The 23,950-nt window shown below is 52.8% G+C and overlaps 1 protein-coding gene and 1 pseudogene across 3 annotated transcripts in view; both read right to left on the bottom strand.

The window, feature by feature from the left end:
- Positions 1-1,570: 1,570 nt before the first annotated feature.
- Positions 1,571-2,404, bottom strand: LOC105506413 (annotated as a pseudogene).
- Positions 2,405-6,723: 4,319 nt separating this feature from the next.
- Positions 6,724-23,950, bottom strand: part of DIDO1 (death inducer-obliterator 1) — a 71,011-nt gene continuing 53,784 nt past the window's right edge. For 2 of the 3 annotated variants that reach the window (XM_011934467.1, XM_011934468.1), the window contains exons 12-16: positions 23,393-23,921; positions 22,221-22,374; positions 21,395-21,484; positions 20,365-20,560; positions 6,724-11,404 (exon numbers count right to left, since the gene is read on the bottom strand). In XM_011934467.1, coding sequence (XP_011789857.1) covers positions 8,226-11,404; positions 20,365-20,560; positions 21,395-21,484; positions 22,221-22,374; positions 23,393-23,921 — 4,148 coding nt within the window. In that variant the 3' untranslated portion in view covers positions 6,724-8,225. The remainder of the gene's footprint in view (positions 11,405-20,364; positions 20,561-21,394; positions 21,485-22,220; positions 22,375-23,392; positions 23,922-23,950) is intronic. The other variant, XM_011934466.1, reaches the window with a different exon arrangement.

The following is a 23,950-nucleotide window of genomic DNA, read 5'->3' as shown; positions in this document are numbered from 1 at the left end:
CCCGGCCAAGACCCCTCTTCTTAATGCCACCACAGTGGAGATTAGGTTTCAGTATGAATCTTGGAGAGATACAAACTCAGACTGTAGCAAGCAGGGTTTTTTTGTTTTTTTTTTTCTTTTTTTAATTCTTGGAAGGTTGAGCAGGATAGGGTCACCAGACCGGCAGGCAACTGCTCCCCCTTCCTCCCATCCTCTTGTAGCTTCTTGGACTCCTTGGGCCAGTTGGTATTTCTGTTCTGTGATGTGGAGTGATCAAAGCTGGTTCTGGGTTTTCTGGAGCTGGATCTTTGATTGCCTTTGATTTAAAAGCATTCATGACCCCGTTTCCCTCAGGAAAGAGGCGCTGATAATTCATGCAAATGGTCATCGATGGGCAGAATTCACCAAGTGCCTCTGGAACCAAGGCTGCCATTGAACATTCTAGTAAAAACGGGTGATGCTTTCACCCAAGTGCCCTGGATAACCTGGGAAAAGAAAATGGTGAGTCAGTGCTTTATTTATTTTTAATTAATTAATTTATTTTTTTGAGGCAGAGTCTTGCTCTTGTCACCCAGGCTGGAGTGCAGTGGTGTGATCTCGGCTCACTGCCATCTCCGCCTCCTGGGTTCCCAAGATTCTCCTACCTCAGCCACCCGAGTAGCTGGGATTACAGGCACATGCCACGATGCCTGGCTATTTTTTGTATTTTTCTGGTAGAGACAGGGTTTTGCCATGTTGGCCAGGCTGGTCTCGAGCTCCTGACCTCAAGTGATCTGCCTGCCTCGGCCTCCCAAAGTTCTGGGATTACAGATGTAAGTCACTGTGCCCAGCCTGAATTCTTTTTTCTTTCTTTTTTTTTTTTTAGATGGAATCTCTGTCACCCAGGCTGGAGTACGGTGGCACGATCTCGGTTCACTGCAACATCCGCCTCCTAAGTTCAAGCGATTCTTCTGCCTCAGCCTCCCGAGTAGCTGGGATTACAGGCACGTGCCACTATGCCGGCTAATTTTTTTAGTAGAGACGGGGTTTGGGGTTTCATCATGTTAGCCAGGATGGTCTCGAGCTCCTGACCTCGTGATCCACCCACCTCGGTCTCCCAAAGTGCTGGGATTACAGGCGCGAGCCACTGCGCCCGACCTTTTTTATTTATTTATTTATTTATTTATTTATTTAAAATAGAGACAAGGTCCATCATGTTGCCCAGGCTGGTCTCCAGCAAGCTCAGGGGACTCACCTCCTCCCCAACAGGGCTCCCCCAGGCGTGAGCCACCGCGCCCGCCTTATGTATTTATTTTTTCTGTATTTTAATCTCCAAGGTGGTTTATTTAAAGGTTTCACAACTATGTCCAGATTTTAGGCTTATGGGAAGTAAATGGGGACACTTTTTTCCTAAGAAGAATTTCTTTAAAACCAAGCACATTGCTAAATAACATTATATCTGGCAAACAATAATTGGCAAGAAAATAAGTTTATTATTCTGCCCAAGCCAGTCCCAGATGCTGTTTCTTAACCAAGATACAAACTAATTTTGCTGTAGCAAGTCTGGATCAATTTTATCAAACGTGTCTTTGGTTAGATGTCTAGTTTCCATTTAATGTTTTGAAAACTCATTTGACAGCCAGTCAAGTCCCTCATCCACACCAGCTCCGTGTTGCACAAGTGGCTTGAATATACCATGTCCTGTTAGGAAGAGACTGAAGAGCTGGCTCATCTGTCATCGCACTGATGGCCCAAGCGCTGGGCAAACCCTGTTTGTTTGCAGAGAGCAGTGGCACTGCATCTCCACATCCACCTGCCAGAAGCCTTTTCTGCAGCACATCTGCCACTTCCCGAATTCTTTCATGATCATTGCTGTCTACCAGCGAAAGTAGACCCTGGGTATTCTGGAAGTAATGCTTCCAGAGAGGCCTCACTATATCTTGACCACCAACATCCCACACTGTGAAACAAGTGTTCTCTTTTTGAGTCAGAGTCTCGCTCTGTCAACCAGCCTGGAGCGCAATGGTGTGATCTCAGCTCACTGCAACCTCCACCTCCTGGGTTCAAGCAATTCTGCTGCCTCAGCCTCCCAAGTAGTTGGGATTACAGGAGCCCACCACCACACCTGGCTCATTTTTGTATATTTAGTAGAGATGGGGCTCCACCGTATTGGCCAGGCTGGTCTTGAATTCCTGACCTCGTGATCTGCCTGCCTTGGCCTCCCAAAGTGCTGGGATTATAGGCTGAGCCGCCGTGCCTGGCCCAAAACAAGTGTTCTTATATTTTACTGCTTCCATGTTAAAACCAATGGCAAGAACTGTGGTGAGTACCTGCCCTAACTTCAGTTTATACACAATGTGTAGGCAGCATCCAATCAAACCATCCAAATGTGCACCTGCTTCTTGCTGAAGAGGTGGGAGAAGAGAGAGGAGATGATGGGGACCATAGGTTCGCGGCACTTGTGATGGGCAGAAGCAGAGGGGTTGGGGGTGGCCCTGTACTTTCTTCTTTCATGCTTCCAAGCAAATTGAACAAGAGGGAAGAGAAAGAGCTGAGGAAGAAAGAGGGAGGCAGGGATGTCTCACTGGCCCATGTGCTGGTGAAGCTGTAGACAGGAATTAGCAGGACAAGGAGCTGCTAGTGATGGACACAGCAACTCCAGCTCTCGGTGCTTTAAATTCCTGGCTTGGAGTCTGAAAAAGGAACCTGAAAGCCTCTATGACTGCCTTGAAATAAGTCCTCATCTCCTGTAGCCATGGGGCTGAGATTTCTGCAAAACAAACCTGAAGCCTCGTCTCCTGGATGATTTAATTACAGCGTAATCTACAGTTTCGACTTTGCAGTGCCTCTTTTGTTAAGTTTAAGGGAAGTTGGGAAAGAACTGGAACCTGACGTTGGAATGGGGGCATGTGAGAAGATCCCAGTGAAGCTGAGGACCACAAGCCCCGCAAGTCTGTTGGGATCTGCCCGTAAACTCCGCAAGTCTTCTTTGAAGGCACATGCGGCTCTTCCACCACTGCCTGGGGAGCTGAGACCCCTTTGCCTGAAGACTCTCAAGCGCCTTTCCTAGGGAGTTGCCCTGTAAGGCGCCACCATCCTGCCCAGGACCTACCACCGCCTCTGTTTTCCTTCTAGACCTAGATCCAGACTGGAGTTCCAGCAGGCCCCAAAAGAGAAGGTGTGAGGTGTGGCCCACAAATGCTTCCCTACCAAAACCTGGGGAAAATGTGTGGAAATGGATGTTGAGAGTGTGGGATCTGGGTGGAAGGAATATAAGCTTGCATAAGTGAGACAGGAACTCAGATATGAGATTCTGGACTTGATGTGTTGGAGTGAACGGCTGGGAGTGACCACCCCTCCCGCCCCCATTTTCTTGATCAGTCACCGAAACTGTTGCCCCACAGGTAGCCTACCCTAAATTAAGTGAAATCCAGAACTTTCCTAGTATACTGGAGAGGACAGTGGAACGCTAGGATGGATTTATCACGCAAGACCAGCTTGATGTCCTTGGGGCTTGGAGGTCACCCCTTCACCAGGATTCTGAGGAGTGAATTCACAGGGTAGCCCCACACCCTCACCCACACCCTCACCCGATCCGTCACCCACACCCACACCCGATCCCTCACCCACACCATCACCCGCACCCTCACCCACACCCACACCCTCACCCACACCCGCACCCTCACCCACACCTTCACCCTCACCCACACTCACACCCGATCCCTCACCCACACCATCACCTGCACCCGCACCTCACCCTTACCCGCACCTTCACCCTCACCCTCACCTTCACCCTCACCCTCACCCGCACCCACACCCGATCCCTCACCCGCACCCTCACCCGATCCGTCACCCACACCCACACCCGATCCCTCACCCACACCTTCACCCACACCCTCACCCTCACCCGCACCTTCACCTTCACCCTCACCCACACTCACACCCGATCTCTCACCCACACCATCACCCGCACCTCACCCGCACCTTCACCCTCACCCGCACCCACACCCGATCCCTCACCTGCACCCTCACCCGCATCCTCAACCTCACCCTCATTCACACCCTCACCCGCATCCTCACCCGCACCCTCACCCCCACCCTCACCCACACCCGCACCCTCACCCCCACCCTCACCATCACCCTCACCCTGACCCACACCCTCACTGTCACCCACACCTGCAACCTCACCCGCACCCTCACCCACACCCTCATCCTCACCTGCACCCTCACCCACACCCGCACCCTCACCTGCATCCTCACCTGCACCTGCATCCTCACCCACACCCGATCCCTCACCCACACCCGCACCCTCACCCACACCCGCACCATCACCCTCACCCTCACCCTGACCCGCACCCTCACCGTCACCCACACCTGCAACCTCACCCGCACCCTCACCCACACCCTCATCCTCACCCACACCCGCACCCTCACCTGCATCCTCACCCGCACCCGATCCCTCACCCACACCCGCACCCTCACCCACACCCTCACCCACACCCACACCTGATCCCTCACCCACACGTCACCCGCACCCGCACCCTCACTCGCCCCCGGGAAGAGCTCCGTGATCATTCTTTTCTGTAGGCCAAAAACTGCGGTGGGAACTGCTCCCATGCAGCTGGACTCCCAATGCAGTGGGGATGGTGGAGCTCCGGGCTGGGGGAGCCACGCGGCCAGCGTGATTCCCAGCACAGCGGTGATGGGCAGCAGAGGCGCCCTCATGTAACCTACATAGTTCCCGCGTTGCCTGATGGGCGCGGCTTCCCTACAACTGAAAAAAATGGACATCCTGACAAAGGCGTCCCCGTTTTGTGCTGGCAGAAAGGCTGTAGGTTGGAGAGCAGGAGTCCTGCGCTCTGACTGGAAGCCCCAACACAGAGTTCCAGGCCCTCGGCCAAGTTCCAGACTCTGGACAGCCCCAGGCCCCTGGAATGGAGGAGAGACTGCATCTCCCAGAGGAAGGGGCCCTGCTAAATGCCAAAAATATGCAGCTAATTTTCCCACCACCCCTTCCCAAGTGGATCTTCCTCTGCTTATCAGGAGTCTGTGCAGCGGGGATGGGAAATAATCAGGCTTTTTAGGAATTTCTAGACCCTGGATCTGAAAGGAGGCCCAGATGTCAGGCAGAGCTGTGGTTGATGGAGGCGGATGACGGAGTTGGTTCAGGTTTTCCTCTGAGTGAGCCCAGTGAGCCTCCCAGCCTCCTGTGGAACAGACGTGCTCAGCCAATGGCCGGGTCCCCACATGGGTACCCTGAGCCCAGGAGTGAGGTCGGCTGGAAGCAGCAGAGCAGCCGGAGGAGGAGCAAACCCCAGGCCACAGCGTGCTCCTGCAGGGACCCCGATTTTGTCAAAATTTAGATGCAGAGAGAGAAAAAGATTAAGGAAAATACCAAAATAGCGACAGCGGTGACTGCTGGGTCTGACGTTTTGGGCAGGCTTGGTTCTTCTCCCTTTTTGCTAGGTGTCCCACAGGAAGACAGACCCAGCATGTGGGGACCCGCACCCAGCCAGTCTCGCCCTGGCTCAGCCTGTTTACTGGCCCTGCCCTGCCACCGAGGGCTGAGGTCACTGTCCGTCTGGGCATGTCTGTTGTGGTCTTGTCTTTTCTGCCTTTCTGGTTAGGCCCCCCGAGCTCAGCCACAGCCACGGTCCCCACTGCTGCCTCCTCCCTGGGACTCACTGACGCCTGATGTGAGGGGTGGGCAGGGAGGGTGCTTGCTGCTGTGGGTGTTACCGCCTGTTGGAGGCCCCCGTGCCAAGTTCTCAAGTGAGATGGCTCTTTCCATTTTCCCCGACAGCTGCCTCGGCCTCCCTGCTGGAACAGGGAACCACAGTTCAGTGACCCTGAGGTGCCTTGTGGGCCTGTGGGTGCCAGGGCTCCGGGGCCTGGGCCTTTTCCTGTTTCGTGTGGCTGACCTGGCCGCGGATGAGCCCAGAGGCAGACTGGAGCTGAGTCTTCCTCGCCACTTTTCCGCACAGTGAGCCCTTTGGCTGCAGGGTTCACGGTCTGGAGCTGTTGGAGGAGGCTGGTCAGAGCTGTTGCTGTCCCACCAGACACTTGGCCAAGGGGTCTGCACGGGAACGTCCCACCAGCGTCTGCTCATGGCTGGGCTGTGGACCCATAGGCTTGTTCAGAAGCCAAGCACAGGCCAAGCGCCAGCTCACGGAGCCTGTCCCTGCAGCCACGCTGTGCGCAGGCACGTGGGGCACCGTGTCTCCTCTACTGGCACTGCTGGGTCTGGGCCGCCAACCCCGCCTGCCCACCTGTGTCCTCAGCAGCAGCCCACGCCTGGCAGAGCCACCAGGCGCACTCTCTGCTGCAGCCCACGCCCAGCGGAGTCTGCGGGCGCACGCTCTGCTGCAGCCTGGATGGGCTGGGGCTTCGGGCTCACTCCTCAACCATGAGACCCCTTCACCACAGCTGAGGCTGTCGCGGTGGTCTCGGGCTCCCACTCTGAGAGCCCCAGGAGAGGGTCTGAATGGGGTGAGTCCCTCCTCCCGACCTTCCTGCCCATTGTCTCCAGAGCTGGATGGCACTGAGTCCCCACAGGCAGCGAGAGAGTTGCCCCGTGACGGAAGGATGAGGGGACCCGCACCCAGCCAGTCTCACCCTGGGCTCAGCGTGAGTTCAGGGAGGGGGCCAAAGGGCACTCCTGCCCACGCCCAGGCAAACCAGCAACAAGAAACTGGGTGGCCAGGGCGTCCATGCATGACCCCAAACTTCTCGGCGTTAGAAAAAGGCTGATGAAGACCCGAGACAGAAAATTCCTGTGGCTGTTTATTCTACTGCGAGTAACAAGCCCTATGTCGCTCCATGTTCTCATGTACAGTGATATAAGCCTCCGCAATTTAAAATACAATTTACAGGAATCTCTATCAAGTAAACTAAAGAAACACACTTGATTTTTACATTTGTGTATTTAAATTAGAAAAATTTGCTTTATATGTTAAACAAACAAACAAAAACCTTCACATCGTACTAGACGCTGGAAAGTGACACCTACCTTAATGTAATTTAACCTATGGACACTTGGCTTTCAACACCAAACATCTCAAACTGATACGTTCTCAATGTTTTCTTAACTTAAGAAATCTGTGCTATAAAGTGAAAAATCTGTAGTGACGTACAATGGAATAACAGACTCCAAAGGACAAGTGAAGTTCTTTAATTTTATATCTGTAAAAGTAACTTTATGAAAATATAAAAAATTATCAAAGTGTATTTGTACAAATAAATTAGCCAGATGTTTTTTACTTCACACTTCAGAAGTACTCAAAAAATACACGAGACTGTTTCACAGTGAACAGCTTCCTATCTCATTTGCAGTTCTTGAGCTAATAATTACTATTTCTCATCTCAGACTTTATACGAGTATTGTTCCACTTTCAAGGACAAACTTTTAAATATATCATCTGACAAATACCAGTTTGAGGCTGACTGCACTTTTCTCGGGACACAGAACTGCTCAGAAGGTGAAACTGGATGAACAAAACGTTCCGATTATTCAGATCAAGGACTCCTCCCCGCCCCCAAAGTACACTTAATTGGTTTGTTACTTTTTTTCAGGCTGGTCAAACTTAACATTTTTCAATAAATTGTTATTTAAAATGCAACAATTATACTAGGACAGATGTTGCTTTAAATCATGGTTTTGAAAAAATTGATAAGGTGACATATAAAAGCTGACCTCGCTAAGAAATGTGTTTTTGTTTCCCAGTTGAAAATTGCAATTCAAATTTTATGACAAAAGAAAGATGCATTTGTAAGTTTTGTGTTTCTCAAGACTCCAGATACAAGCTACTAACACTTCTCCGGCAGCCGCAGGGTGGATGCCTGCAGGTCACGCCCACACGGGCCTCCGGGACAGCGGCTAAGACCTGTAAAAGCAGCTTTTGGAAACACACACAGGTGAGATGTCAGTGAAGGTATGGCTCTAGGGTCCAACGAAATTCCCTTAAAATTTACAATAGTCAAGTTATTGGAAAAAGATAACTTTATGATCTGAAAAAGCAATATGCTCTGTAGGCAATTTCCCATTTCTTTAACTTTAAATGGAAATATTAAAGTTTAGTTTTTTTTAAAAAAGCATCAGAATTGTAAAGATGTGAAATCTAGTAAGAAACCATTTACACAAATTTACAGTAATTTTCAAGTCCAGAATATTCTATCCTGAATCTAAGATCGTGGCTATTTCAAAAGCTATTTGTTCAACGCATTTTACGAACGTGGCTTTAAAAAGGGTCTCTGCCCGGCCCGGGCGTCTAGGCCTGCGAGGCGGTGCCAGCGTCGGAGGCCCTCGAGGCCTCGGGCTTCGGGTCCCGAGCGCTCTCTTTGCTCTTGCTCCGGTCCTTGCGGTCGCGGCCCCGCTCCCTGTCCCTGGCCTTGTCTCGGTCCCGCTCTCTGCTCCGGGACCGGTCCCGGTCGCGCCTCCGGTCTCGCTCGCGCTCTCGGTTCCTGCTCCGCTCCCGGCTGCGGTCCCACTCCTTGCCCCGGTCGGCCTCGCGCTCTCGGTCACGGTTGGCGCTCCTCTCCCGGTTTCTGTCCCAGTCCCGGCTGGAGTCCTTGTCCCGGTGTCGGTCCCAGTCCCGGGCCCGGTCCCAGTCCCGCTCTCGGCTCCAGTTTCGGCCGCGCTCGCGCTCTCTCCGCCTGTCCTCGGACGCCCGGCCCTGGGCGTCGGGCTCCTCCAGCGGCTTCTCTTTGGGGCCCGCGTCAAAGCGCTCTCTCTGCCTCCCTTCGAAAGTCTGGTTTCTGTATTCGTGGCCTTTGCCCTCTCGGAAGTCGGGCGATGCCCACGGTCCGTCGGCCTCGGGGCCCTGCCCGGGCGCACTGGAGAGCGCGGAGGGCGGGCCGGCCTCCTCCCAGCGGTCCTTCCGGTGCTGCGGCGGGGGGCTGGGGAGCTCCAGCAGGGGCCTGGGGCCCGGCTTCATCACCTGCGGGGCCTGGCCCTGGAAGTGAAATCGCGACGGGGTCTGCTCGCTTTTTTCAGAGAAGGGCGCAGACCCCCGCAGCCCACCAAACTGCAGGGGTGCTGGCGCCCTTTGGTTTGTGAATCTGGGTGGTGAATGGACCCTCTGGTCCTCGAACTGCTGAGGCTGAATGCCCCGGGGACCTGGCATAAAGTTAGGGACCTGGCTTCTGGGTCCTTCGAACTGGCTGGGATGAGGGCCCCGGGTAGCTTCGAACTGACTGGGATGGGGCCCTCTTGGGCCCACGAAATGGCCAGGGGGTGGTCCTCTCTGACCTCCAAACTGAGAGGGAGGGGGGCCGCCTCGGGGGCCTTTCAGCTGGGACAGCAGCGGCCTTCTCTGGCCTCCGACCTGGAAAGGCGCGCCGCCTCTGCCTCCCAGAAACGGCGCTTGCTCTGTCCCTTCGAACTGCGCGGGGGTGCCCGAGACCTCGTTATACGGGGCGTCCTGGAACTCCCTCTTCTCCCCATGGGGATCCTTGCGTTCTTCAAATTGGGATGGTGCCACTCCTCGAGGTCCACCAAGGTAAGAGGGGGAGGGGCCTCTGCTGTCCCCATAAGGAGGTGGCCCATGTTGCCCCGAGAATAAGGAAGGGATGGGCCCCTTCTGGGCTCCAAATCTGGCTGGTGGAGGCCCTCGTGGCCCATCGTTAGAGGCGATACTCTCTTCTGGAAACGGAGGGGCTGGCCCCCTTGGTCCCGGGAAATTGGGGCCATGAAGCCCTGACATCCCCAAAGCATGAGGTCCAGGTTCACGCTGACCTTGAAACTGGGGCTGAGCGCCCCCCACTTTCTGTCCTGGTGTGGGGAGCGGGGTGGTGCCCTCGCCGGGTCTGGCCTGTGGCTCTCTGTCCCCTCCTGTTTCAACTGCAGGGCTGCTGCTCCTTCCAGCAGAATGAAGATTTCTTGGGTCCTCGTACTGAGCTGAGCCAAGAGCCTTGTCCTGCGACGCGAACCCTGGGCTGGTGAAAGGGTCCCTCTCACCGTCGTGCTGCAGCGGGAAGCTGGGCTGCAGGGCACCGCAGGGTGGTGTGGGCAGCAGCACCCTCCGGGCAGGCCTGGCTGAGCTGTCTCCAGCCGTGGCAGGGCGGGTGCCCTCCCCAGGCTCTGCCTTCCAGCCGTCCTGCTCGGACCCCGCTGGGGGCTTTTCGCCTGAAGCCCAGGGGGAAGAGGCTGGCTCCTTTTCCTCCAGGACTGGCACGGGTGCCTGGCCCACAAGGCTGCCCCTGCAAGCATCTCTCTCAGGCAGGGCACCTTGGGCACCACGTGTCGAAAGCCTGGAGAGAGGCTCCCCCTCCCCCTCACCGGTCTCGGCGGCCAGGCGCCTCGCCTGCCGTGGGTCTCTGTGGTTTGATGCCTGGCTGGCGGGGGGCAATGAGGCGGGCTTGTCTGCGGGTTGCTGCTCTTGCTGGAACAGCTCCGCCTTGGGCAAGGACGACTTTGGTGGTGGAGACATCAAGGCGTCCGACACCGAGAAGTGGGCCATGGAGACCCCGACAGCGGCTCTCTGCTGCCTCAGAGCTTCTTCCTGCTCCTCCAGCTGTCTCTTCTGCTCCTCGATCTGTTTGTTCAGCTCTTCTAGCATCTTCTGTTGTTCCACCAAGGAGGGCGTGGTGGCCCCAGCCACCGGCTCAGCAGGCCTGTCCACGGAGCTCCTTCTCACATCGCCACACATCCTGTTGGGCAAGTCATCAACAGTCACTTTCGCTTCTTCTAAGATGGTCTCATCCTCGGGGTCGTAGGCCACCTCTTCCCGCTCGGCTGCAGCTGCTTCAGGAGCCCTTTCCACCTCGTGGCGCCGGCCTCGCTCCACAAGCTGAGTGTCGAAGGCCCTCTCGGGGTCGTACTCCTCCTCGGGGTCGTATGGCCTGTCATCCTCCTCTTCCTCTAGAGCCTTATCTTTTGAGAACTGACCGAACTGCTGGACGATCGGATCTAACAGTGGAGGCGCCAGCACCCCGTCCTCTGCTGTGGTTTTGGGCTCCTGGGGGAGACCTGTGGTGGACCCAGGCGGCTCCCGGACAGAAGGGTCGAATGATTTCTTCTTTCCAAAGAGAGTCTGCAGGATGTGCTCCAGCGGTGACGCTGTTTTGGAAGCAGAGGAAGCGGCGGAGGAAGCTGCCGTGGAGGCTGCTGCTGCTGTTGTGGCTGCTGTGGCTGGGCTGGTGGCTGCAGGTTTGAGGGATGACAACACTTTTAGCACCGGCGGTTCTGGAAGAGGGGGCGGAGGGGGAGGCGACCCAGGGGGTGTGCTGCTGACAGCCGTGTCTGCAGAGTACAGCTGATACTTGGAGGGCTTCTTTTCAGACTGCGGGGCTGTGGTTACTTTTGGATAGGCCGGAACATCCACTTCTTCTTGTTGAAGTCGGGTTCGCTTTTCGTCCATCTTATCGAACTCTCCAGTGTTTGCGGGACGTTTTATTTTTTGGCAGATTACTAATCCAAGAATTATATTCGGACGTGGTGACTCAAGACCTGAAAAACAAAATATTTGTGCAAATTTTAGAATCTAAATCCAGCTTTCGCCCTTCAGAGGTGAAATTTATTAAGGGCTTTCATGGGGAACGTTTAATAGACAGAAATAAGCCATTCTGTGGCAAAATAAAATCAATTGTCAAGTTAGTTGCAAAAGCCTGGATGATTCTGCCCCAGAACACATGGTCCCGGGAACGCACCATCCCGGGAACGCACCGAGCCAGTCCTCCCGGAGCCATGTGAAGGGGGCGACTAACCCCTCATCACCAACCACGGAACTGAAGGCCCAATTCACGAGGGAATTCATCCCAATCATCGGAATTTGTTACATATTTTAAAGAAATTATCTGTAATGCTAGAGCAGAAGTGTGGAGGGGAGGGAGGCTGTGGTGGGAACCTACAGGGGTGGAAAGGGCACTGTCCCAGGTGCCCTCAACACAACAGCTCAGCTATGCTATTCTTCCCCTCGTGCCACTGCCAGGAAGGTAACAGCCCCCTTTTTTTTTTTTTGAGATGGAGTCTCGCTCTGTTGCTGCAACCTCGGCTCACTATAACCTCTGCCTCCCGGTTTCAAGCGCATTCTCCTGTCTCAGCCTCCTGAGTAGCTGGGATTACAGGCACACACCACCATGCCTTGCTAATTTGTGTGTGTTTAGTAGATAAGGGGTTTCACCATATTGGCCAAGCTGGTCTTGAACTCCTGACCTCAGGTGATCCACCCACCTCGGCCTCCCAAAGTGCTGGGCTTACAGGCATGAACCACCACACCTGGCCCCCTTTTTGTCTTTAACTTAGGAGTTACAACACATAATTACTCTAAATATACTAATATTAACTGTTTGATTAGGTGCCAATTCAACTCAATTCAGAATTATCAATAAAGCACAAGCATGAGGTCATCCATTAGTCTCTGGTGTCAGAATTACAACTAGACAGGAAAAACGGCATTAAATGGAATGGCTAAAATAAATGCTTTGGACTGGGCGTGGTGGCTCATCCTTGTAATTCCAGTACTTTGGGAGGCCAAGGCAGGTGGATCACGAGGTCAAGAGTTGAAGACCAGCCTGGTCAACATGGTGAAACCCTGTCTCTTCTAAGAATACAAAAATTGGGCCAGGTGCGGTGGCTTACACCTGTAATCCCAGCACTTTGGGAGGCCAAAGTGGGCAGATCATGAGGTCAAGAGATCAAGACCGGCTGGGCGCGGTGGCTCAAGCCTGTAATCCCAGCACTTTGGGAGGCCGAGACGGGCGGATCATGAGGTCAGGAGATCGAGACCATCCTGGCTAACACTGTGAAACCCCGTCTCTACTAAAAAATACAAAAAACTAGCCGGGCGAGGTGGCGGGCGCCTGTAGTCCCAGCTACTCGGGAGGCTGAGGCAGGAGAATGGCGTAAACCCAGGAGGCGGAGGTTGCAGTGAGCTGAGATCTGGCCACTGCACTCCAGCCCAGGTGACAGAGCAAGACTCCGTCTCAAAAAATAAAATAAAATAAAATAAGAGATCAACACCATCCTGGCCAACATGGTGAAACCCTGTCTCTACTAAAAATACAAAAATTAGCTGGGTATGGTGGCGCACACCTGTAGTCCCAGCTACTCAGGAGGCTGAGGCAGGAGAATCGCTTGAACCCGGGAGGCGGAGGTTGCAGTGAGCCGAGATCACACCACTGCACTCCAGCCCGGGCAACAGAGTGAGACTCTGTCTCAAAAAAAACAAAACAAAACAAAAAACAAAAATTAGCCAGGCGTGGTGGCATGTGCATGTAGTCCCAGCTACTTAGGACGTTGAGGCAGGTGAATTGCTTGAACCTGGGGTGCAGAGATTGCAGTGAGCCGTGATCGTGCCACTGAACTCCAGCCTGGGCGACAGAGTGAGACTCCGTCTTGGAAAAAAAATAAATGTTTTAGGTTTAGAAAGAAATTCAGTGAGCATTAACATATCAAAGACTGCCTAAGGCTTGAGTCTTTGTAAACACAGGACACTGTGCTCACATAAAGCACAGAGGTGCTCAGCAAACAGGTGGCAAAGAGCAGAGCAGGTAAACGACGCGCACTGGGGGTTTTAGGGCACAGTATTAGTTAAAAAAAAAAAAATTCTTCAAAGAGAACTATTCCCAACGTTGTAAGCTGTGGTAACTTAGATCAGGAGTACTAACATTCCAGTAACAACCCTCCCCACACTCATAATCAATCAAGAATGCCAAAGGGGAATAGAAAAACCCACATCCCAAAACAGTAGCTGAGGTAAGAATGCTACACATGGGCAGAGCGTTTCAGCAGCATAACAATATATGAAACTAAACCGTCAAAACTCAATGCACAGATAATTTAACATTACTGTGGTATACAAAAGGTGCTCACGTTACAGCTTTTTTTCCCTTACAATGAAAACCAGTACGATTTCCCGTGCCTCTGGTGATGTTAAAGATCATCACAGATCGCTTCAGGTTGTTTGGACAGGCACCACCCTGTAGTTCTAAATACATTTGTTGTTACTCTCCCTAAATTCCACTAAGGAATTGATGGACAGGCTGAGCACACAGGGTGGTGGGTGTCCATCTCACCCTTAAGGGGGGAATACCAGGCCTGCCAGACTGAGTTGGGACCAGCCTGCTCATGGGACGCTCCCTCCCTCCTGGCGAGAGGGCCAAAGGCCTCTTCCTTCACAGGCTGCCGGGCAGAGCTGAGACTCGAGCGCAGCGAGAGGGGTGAGGTATCCCAGCACCTCACCTCCACCTCTTCATTCTGTTCCCCGGATGGTAGCACGGTGCCAGTGAGAGGGCTGGGTGGGCACAGGAGGGAAGCAGGAAAGCCAGCCAGGCCACACCGAAGGGCACAGCTGAGCCCTGCTGCTCAGCAAATACGAAGGGCAACCTGTCAACTTCACGTTCTGATTAACATGAGTTAAACGTATTTTAAAATAGTACTTCTCTCACCACAATAGCTATCTTTTTACTGAGTAAGCTATTACACAGCTTACTCAAATCCACTTTTCGGGTCTGGTCAGTTGTGAAATTGGCTATTATGGCCTTCCTGGACCATATATCTGCAGAGCCCACCACGCCCTGGTGGGAAGGGCACTGAGGCTCAGGCTGAGTTCCTGCAAGCCAGGCCTTCTCCCTGCAGAACCTGACACGGGGAACAGACACAGGCACAGGCTAGGCTTCAGGAGGGACCCCAGGCAGTCGGGCTTGTGGGGCCTCGTGTGGGGAAGTCACCTGGGGGAGCCTAGTGCTGACTCATTGACACAGAGGGGACATGCCGCCCCAGGGAGACTCTCAGCTTCTAAAGGGCTGTCAGGGTGGCGGGGCGATGTACAGAATCACGGTTACGTGGTCCCGTCTTGTGGGGTCACTCCAACTCAAACTTTTAATGACTAACTTGCTTGTTAATGAAAAAAATAATTAGTATATCCCAGCTCTGGCAAGATTCTTTAGTCTTGAAAACAGCAGCCACCTGGAGACTGGCATCAAACACGCAGATGGCACGTGTGAATGCTCTCCGCTCTTGGTGCTCCCATCTGCAGACACTGGTGACAGAACAAAGCTGCAGAGTCAGATGGGTGTTTGTTCTGAATTTCCCCACCATTTAAAATTTAAATTGGGCTGTCCAAAAAGGCACACCCGTTGTGAAACAGTCAAACTTGTCACCCACTCCTGTTTGTTACTATGGCTGCATGAACATGTAAAACGTGGCCGGCACCCACTCCTGTTTGTTACTATGGTCGCGTGAATATGTGAAAAGTGGCCGGCACCTTGGAAGTAATTCTTCATGGAAGCAGCAGTGCCGTTCACCTGACTGGACCTTGGGAGCCATCTTCCCTGGAGGAGAGGGAGCGCCTGGCAGTGCCTGACATGTCCAGCAGACCAGTAAGGTCAAAAGGTCACAGAGCCCACACCTCAGGAGGGGCAACCGAGGTTGCCCAGGGGCTGTTCCCAGGCTCACCCCTCCCCTCGGCAACTGCCCCGTGGTGTGTGTGAACCCTGGGAGGGTGTGCCCCGGGAAGCTGCAGAGACAGGCCTGCGTGAAGCGGGCACCAGCCAGGCCGCAGGCAGCACAGGGCACGGCAGGCTTACTTACCCACCTCCCTCCTGAGGGCTACTGAGGCCCTCAGTTCACAAAGCAGGCGGCCAGGAGCAACCAGGGCCCGGGGCCCAGAGATGCCAGCTGCGGCTAAACGTGCCCCTGCACTTCCACTGAAGGGTACTGATCACGCCTGGAACAAGGGTGTGGACGTTCCCCCAACACCCTCTGGAAGGCCAGAGGGTGAATGGTTTTCTTCTGGGCGTATCATGTGCAAGCAAACAGGCCTTTTTAGCACCATGTCTGTGTCCTTTGCATATTCATGAAGGAGGCGTCTGGACTCAGTGGTCAGAATCAGACCACACGCACACGAAAAGAACGCAAGACACCGAAGACAAAGGGTGTATTCGAAAAGCTGTGTGGGCCAAGACCAAAACCAGGATCTGTGTCCAGGTGTGTCGGCAATAGGGACTGGGGGACGAGGCAGCTGACGAAGGGAACCACCTGCTTCGGAGGGTGCAGGAGGTGCCCTTGGTACTGAACCTGAGGCTGCAGGAAGACACTCCCTCTTATTAACGAACCACCTGCAAACCTGACTCCTCCCAACCCCAAACTATCACAATGAGGCCTTTACCCCTAAACCCACCCACCCAGCACATCCTACTAGCAGTGATTTAAAATGAAAACTCTCTCAATGGTCTGCTTCTGTCAAAACAAAATGTTCACACCTGCTGGAACAGAAACTGTGTGGAAGTTAATCAACAAGGGTTCCGAGTATGACTTGGATAGAAAAGACTTGGCAATTAAGGTGGGAAGAAGTGACTTCCCCCAGCCCACCAAACACACCCACTCACACACACACAGACCCTCCCTCGTTCCAACTGGGAATCCCTACGACCTGCACAAAGCCGCTGGGTCCAGCACGCCTCAGGTGAGAGAGCGATGTCCATCTTCTTCTGGGTCCCGGGGTGCCAAGAAGGGCCCCAGGGCAGCACCAGCCTGCACTGCATCAGCTCCAGCAGCTGCCAGGTGGGCTGCAGGGCTGGGGGCACCACCAGGGTGTGCTGCGCTGGCTTATGGAAAGCAAAGGGGGGCCTAGGATAGGTGACCAGGAGCCACCAAATGGTTCCAATTCAAACAAACAAGGACCAGTTTCCACGAAATATGTTTATTGATTTAGGAGGAGAAGGCAGTACATTCCATTCAATACTGTATGACTCTGATTACAATTTCCATGCAAAGCTGCTACTGTTACATACACACGTGAAAACTGAAGAAATGCTTACCTGACAATATTTCAAGTCAGAATTTCTCAGCTAATTTAGAAAGCAGTTAAAAGTGAATACAGAAGGACACTATGGATTCATTCTTCCCAGAAGAGCTTTCTAATGTATAAAGACCTCAGAGAAAAGAGCCCTTTCCATTCGAGCAGCTACAGAGGGCGGTGTTCCTCCTGCCCTGTACTTGGGGGGAACAGACTGTGCACCCATGTTTATGGACCGAGGTCACTTGACAGGCATTTCAGACCAAGGCTCCGAGGCCTGCGGCTTCACGCGGAAATGACGGGGGCTGGGCATGGTTTACAGGCAGGCATCCTGGCTGTGGTCCAGTCCTGTAAGGGCCCCACACAGAACCCTCCACGATGAGCTTTCAACCCGACTCATCTCCCTTCCACGAACAAGGCCCTGAGACAGGCCTAGACTCTGCCACCCCAAGTCCCTGCGGGGGGCCCTGTTGGTAGAGCTGGAACTGGGTGGGGTGAACGTCTAGGTGGAGAAGGTCACCCAGACCCAGGCCTCCCAGCTGCCCCCCAGTGATGCTGAGTTACGGAGAGTACCCCACTGTGGGGCAGAGGGCAGAGGAAGAAAACCTGGTGTTTCTGTGGACAAATCATTAAGATATGCAAGGACAAACGTCCTCAGGGAGATCCAGCTACTGCTGTGACCTGCACAGCTCCCGAGGGTGCTGCGGGGGCAGCTCCACTCTCACTGCCCGACTAGGGCCAAGTGGTGATGGGACGGGTGACTTGGTTTCCCGAGGGCACAGCTGGGCACCTTCAGTCCTTCACTTGCTTAAATGTGAACAGCAAGCACCAACGGGGCTGGGACTGGACACTACGCTGTCAGAACCCATTAGGCCCCATGTGTGGGAGGCAGGACACCTGCAATTGTGTGGTATAAACCGAGGCACATGGATGAGTCGGTCACTCTTTTCTGTGTGAATCTCTACCCCCAACAGGACCTTCTCCTTAACACCCCCAGGGGAAGATGCTCCCACATCCGTGCCCTGATGCAGATGGGCAGCTCAAGGCTGGGGCACCAGGTCTCCTTCAGGCCTGTGCTGCATGTGCTGCAGAGAACTGAGGCTCTGGAATGGCAGTGGGCCCTGCAGACCCTCGCCCAGCACTTCCAGGGGCATGACTCTAGGCCACGCAGGACACACTCACCCCTGACCACAGCTCTGTGGAGTCACCACCATCAGTGCCCTCAGGTGTGGCTTGTGCTGTCCAAGGGCTTCTGGGCAGAGACTAACTCCATGAGGACAGGGTCCGCTGAGACAGAGGAAACGTGCCAGGACCTAGCCTTACACACACACACACGCACTACACATTTACACCACAAAGCCAGGACACACATGTACATGTTTATATCTAGAAAACGCCAAGTCAAGTAATCAGTACGTGAAGTGGGCCAAGTACCCAATGGCCTGGCCCGGGGAAAAGGCTGTTTAGTGACCATGGAAGTGTGTGAAATTTCACGCACACATATTCATGTCAACAAGGACATCAGGAGAATTAACATTACACTGAAGCCTTAAGTTAAAACATTTCTGAAGTGTATGGAAAAGTTTCACTCGCTGTTACTTCTCTAAAGTCCCTTGCCCTGTGTTACTTTACCCAGACACCTCTGCTCTTTATGGTGCGTCAAAGTCCCCGGAGCGTTTGTGTGTCCCCGTCAGGTGGCGTCGTGGCCTCAGCAAGTGCCTTGGTGGGCGAGTGTGACGTTTCCCCAGCTGGTCGCGGAGCTGACAGTGTGGGTGATTGGCACCATCGCACTCAGCAGACAAGGTGAGTGACCCCAGCCCAGCCCTCCTTGTCCCGGTGCCATCCGGGAGGTGCCGGGAGACCTGTCCTCTCCCTCTGCCCCAGGGCTGCACCTGCCCAGCCAGCCCTTGCTGTGGGGAGAAGGGGGGTGCTGCTACTCTGGTGGCCTCCCTGGGCCCTATCACTGCCCAGTGTGGGGAACCCCATCCGAGGCCCTCCCTGGGCCCTGTCACTGCCCAGTGTAGGGAACCCTGTGCCCGGCATGTGCCGGGGCTTGCTCAACCTCCTACGTACAACCTGTGCTCACCTGACGGCTCCAAGTTTGGAGACGTAATAGGGAGAGGAGCTCAAAAAAGGATGAAATATCGCTTTAATTTTTTAAAAAAGGGGAGGCTCGCTATCTATGAATTCACATTTCTGTAAAAAAGTGCTCTTTTCACCCCAGCAGTGAGGCGCTGAGGCGCCGCAGTGTCTGCACTGACTACACACACACTGCTGCACTTGCAACTGACCAGGCGGTCTTCACAGGTGCTGGAGAGGTCAGCTTCTCGGTCTTCACCTCCAGGAGGGCCGGGCTTTTCCTCTCCCTGGTCATGTGCAGCTGGCCAGAGCTCTTCACAAGCGTCACCTAGAACCTCTACCAGGTTCCTTTCTGCCACCCATTAGGTGGTTTCTCTTTATCCCAAGTAGGATTTGAGGCGACACACTAAAGCACTTTGCTTTTAAAAATGTATCTGGCACTAAAATAATTTAATGCATCATGCCAGCAAATATTTAACCCTGAAATTACTGATACCAACCAATCCCTTTATGGACATACAATTCCACAACACAGGCACAGGCCGAGCCCACTCCAGCTGTGAAATGGGCTCCAGTAGGAACATGGGCTGTGCCTGGGGTGACAGAAGTCTCGCCCAAGATGTGGAGTGGCCCCTGCAGAACCTCAGCTAGCTAGGGTGAGGCGTAAGGAGTGTGGGTGGGAGCACCCTGCACAGCTGTGGCAGGAACACCCGCCGAGGCCCGGTGACAGGGACAGAGGGCACTGAGGCACAGGGTCTAGACAGCACCTGCCTTTATGACGAAGCACTTAAGAGGACACTGTGTGATTCACGCACCCATTTTTAGAGAACACTGATCCTCTGGGGACTGCATGGCCAAGGAGACACTGCAGTTGGGCAGTGGATACTCATCCCTAACTGAAGTCACATCAGCTTCTGCTACGGGGCTATGAAAGAGCTGGTCACTGACAGAGCATGTGGCCCCTGGAACCACCCTCAACCCTTGACAAAGATATATTTTAGGCTATTTGTAAATAATCGTTTAAGTACAGTACTTCCCAAGGAATGTGCAAACACAAAGTAGCTGGCCAAAGATGAATGAAGCTATTACAATTTGAGCCGCAGATTTGAAAGTAATTCTTTCTAGAAATAGTTTTCTATGTCATTATTTTTAAATCTCCTGGAAATCCATTCCTGTTAGAGAAGTGACCCCGATGGGGCCACTTCCTGGTGTGTGCTGGCTCCTGAGTCTATCTGGAGGAATAAACAAGGCAGCTGGGAGTGTCACCCCCCTTTCTGGCTGAGCCTCGGACTCCTGGGCACTGTGTCTTCTCTGACCTGAGGCCAGGATGAGCTGGTTGCAAGCTGTGGGTTTTTCCCCCTCTAAAAAACTCTTCTAAGACAATTTATGCTGTTAATAGGGGGCACTTCTAGTGCCACAGTCCTATGCCCTCAAAGATGAATCCTATTGCTAACCGCTGAGTCTGTGCTCCTAACTCCTGCTCCCAGAGAGCCCTGGGCTGGTCAGGACTCAGCGGGGCACGTCAGTGGGAGGAGGGGTGCAGGTGCAGGTACAGGTGGGCCTCACCTCCACCCAGAAAGCCAGCACTTACCTGGTCCCTCAAAGGGCAAGAGTTTGGATGGAACAGGGTCCTGGGCGCTCAGTGGGATCAGGTAGAGGTCCTTGACGTGCCTGTTGTTATTGGCTACAACACCAAAGCGGCCGCGGCTGCTAAAATAGGAGTAGAGAGAGATATAGGCGACCTCCTCTTCCTCTGTGGCGGGGTGGAAGCGGATCAGACAGAGCTCCTGCAATGGAAGAGTGGGAAGCACTCATAAAGAAAATGCGGCTCAAGCATCACACGCCCGATTCACATCCTGCATTCAACAGGAAACCTTGTAAAATCTCTCCTACTCACAGCCATGATCTCACAGAGCTCCTGTCTCAGTGAGGCAATTCGCGTGACATGTGAGCCCAGCAGTGTCTGGAGCAGAGCCGGCTTTTCCTACATGCACGATGGCCCCGGTCACGAGGAACCAGCTGCATGATCTGAAATGGCTGGCTGTGTACCTCCCCAGAGGAGGGTTAAACTAGACGACAGGATCTAGCCCTTTTGTGAACCTGACGAAGACTACAGAGCTTCCCGAGAGAAACCTACAGACACACACAGCTGTAGCTAAATCTCAGGGGGTCCCAGAAAACCAAGACCGTCTAAGAGCCCAGGTTGAGTGCCCTGAGCCTGATCACCCCCGCAAAAGACACCTTCTGCTCCTTCAATCATAAAAAAAACAAGAAAATAAAGCTTATATATTTCTTACTAAAATTTAACTGCACATACATTATAATAAATTAGAAACAACCTCCTACCACTGTATACTCAAACACCTTCACAAAGTAATACAACTGTATAAACTTTTTTTTTTTTTTTTTTTTTTGAGACAGTCTTGCTCTCCCAGGCTGGAGTGCAGTGGTGTGATCTTGGCTCACTGCAAAACTTAATTTTTAACATTCACCTGGAAATATCTAATAAGCTATAGGCTAACATTTTAAGTGTTAACCCATCAAAATAAGAGGTTAAAAAAAGATGTGTTTAAATAAACAAGATTTTCTGTGGTTGCAGAATTTATACTATAAGCAGATACCTTAGACACAGAAGACTTGAGTTTGCCAACATAATCCCAAACTGTCTTCGGTGCAATCCTCCCACCAATGTGGATCGTGTCAGGCAAATCCTAGACAGAAAGCACTGGAGTAAATCACTTAGAACTGCAGTAGTCACAAAAAGATGAATGCAGTCATTTGAAGGCACATACTATACAAGATTCAAGAAGACCACAACTATTCCAAGGAAAATAGTCATTCTTGTATTCAATGTATTAAATGCTGTATTAAATCCAGGATTACAAGTTACCAAATCCAAGGGGGGTATGATGCCAACCTTCTGCCAAACAAGATTATGTTTAGAAATTACTGCCCAACACTTCTATGCTGTCTTTACGTACATACACAGAGAGTAACGATTCACATATGAGCCAGGGTGACTCCTTGCATTAAAGTCATAAATGCCAGTGCTGTTTTCTGGTTAATTCCGAAACTAAAAGGCCTGCCATGGGGTCATATGCGCCACCCCACAAGTGGCCAGGTGTGTGTAAAGCTGGCTCCTAACACCTGACTGTGCTGGTGGCTGTGCACACAGCCATCTGGTCAGTGCCCCAGCGAAACCAGTCACTGACAGGCCAGACTACAGGCTCACATTTCTGACCCTGTCCAAACTGCTGAACCTGCAGACTCATCACAGCCATCACCGCTTTGCATTTAGAAGCATTTCTGTATCCAGACAGTCAGTTGCAAGCGTGTCACGCATTTCTGTTTCTCTCCTACTTCTTGAAAGTCATGTGTTTGACTCTAGTTTAGAAACTCCTATGAAAGACACACACACACACGCACACACATTTTCTTGGTTCTAACCTCACTGAGGTAATCGAAACACCCAGAGACAGGATACGCCTTAGTGACAAATTTTGCCACACTCTGCATGTTAATAAATCCTTTCCAAATGGTGCTGAGTCGAGACAAAAAGAGGGTCGTGTCTCCCTCTGGAGGGGACCGTGATTCTGAGGTGCTGTAAAACAAAACCATGAAAAAAAAGTCAATGTCCCTCTGTGCAATGAGAATTTCAAAAGTAGACTTTTTTTTTTTTGAGACAGAATCTCATTCTGTCGTGCAGGCTGGAGTGCAGTGGGGCAACACGGCTGGCTACAGTCTCCACCTCCCAGGCCCAGGTGATCCTCCCACCTCAGCCTTTCAAGTAGCTGGGACTACAGGCGTGCATTACCAAGCCTGGCTAATTTTTGTCCTTTTTGTAGAGATGGGGTTTTGCCATGTTGCTCAGGCTGGTTTCTTTTGTTTTTTTTTTGAGACAGAGTCTCACTCTGTCCACCAGGCTGGAGTGCAGTGGCGCGATCTCAGCTCACTGCAAGCTCCGCCTCCTGGGTTCACGCCATTCTCCTGCCTCAGCCTCCCGAGTAGCTGGGACTACAGGCGCCCGCCACCGCACCCGGCTAATTTTTTGTATTTTTAGTAGAGACGGGGTTTCACCGTGGTCTCGATCTCCTGACCTTGTGATCCGCCCGCCTCGGCCTCCCAAAGTGCTGGGATTACAGGCGTGAGCCACCGCGCCCGGCCACTCAGGCTGGTTTCAAACTCCTGGGCTCAGGCACACCTCCCACCTCTGCCCTGCAACATGCTGGGGCGACAGGTGTGAGCCACTGTGCCCGGCTTCAAGAGTACAAAGACTTTATACGTAAAAGCAAAAGTGAACTCTTGTAAGTTTTACGTTTTTGGTAGCTTACTTTTGCCAATTACTTACTTTAATTATAATGATACAGACATTTTGGTTAAAGAAAAATATAGTGAATAGACAACAAAGCTGGATGAGCACAAATCTAAATGTAAATTTCCAAGATCTCTACTTCCAAAAGGACAATAAGGCACCCTACAACTGGGACGTTCTAAAAGATGAGAGTGAAGTTGTATTCCAGGTTAAATTTCCAAGTTCAACTATTTAATCACCAGTTATCTTTCCTTTCGTTAATCTAAAAAAAAGTTTGGCTTGTTCAGACCACACCTGAAGTACGCACCTGATATTTGGTGACGGAGGAACTGACAAGTATCTTGGGTCAGGAGATGAGGACGGCTTAGCTAGTATGGACTTGGGCACCATCACAGAAGTCAAGACAGGCTTCGGCACGTCCTGTCTGGCTTCCACCACGTGGGTGCTGTCTGGGCGGGCTGCTGCGGAGACCACGGCTGTGCATGAACTGCTTGGAGCGGTCCTGGGGTCCCGGCCGGACACTGTGACGGTGGTGACCAACCCGCTCCCACAGGAGGCTGGGCAGGGGGACAGGTCTTCCAGCGGGGAGGGCTCGGGATGGCCATCTCCTAGAGGCCCAGGGAAGTATGTTCTGTCTGCGTTTGGATGAGAAGCACTTTCGAGGCCTGGCTCAGAGGCAACTTCAGGCAGAGCCTCCGGCATGACCTCATCGGCTGGGTCAGGAGCTGGGTCAGGGGCAGAGCTGTCAGGCTGCGATTTTACGTCTTCTTTCTTAACAGAAGCTGACAATTTTTGTTTTTTTGGAGCTGGCTCATCTTCTGCGGAGGGAACCTGGCCTGAAGAAGGCAAGGAAAGGCTCTGTGAG

Source organism: Colobus angolensis, unplaced genomic scaffold (assembly GCF_000951035.1).
Source record: "Colobus angolensis palliatus isolate OR3802 unplaced genomic scaffold, Cang.pa_1.0 Scaffold136, whole genome shotgun sequence".
Lineage (NCBI taxonomy): Eukaryota > Metazoa > Chordata > Mammalia > Primates > Cercopithecidae > Colobus > Colobus angolensis.
The sequence above is the reverse complement of the archived record's forward strand: the minus strand, read 5'-3'. Positions and strand labels throughout refer to the sequence as shown.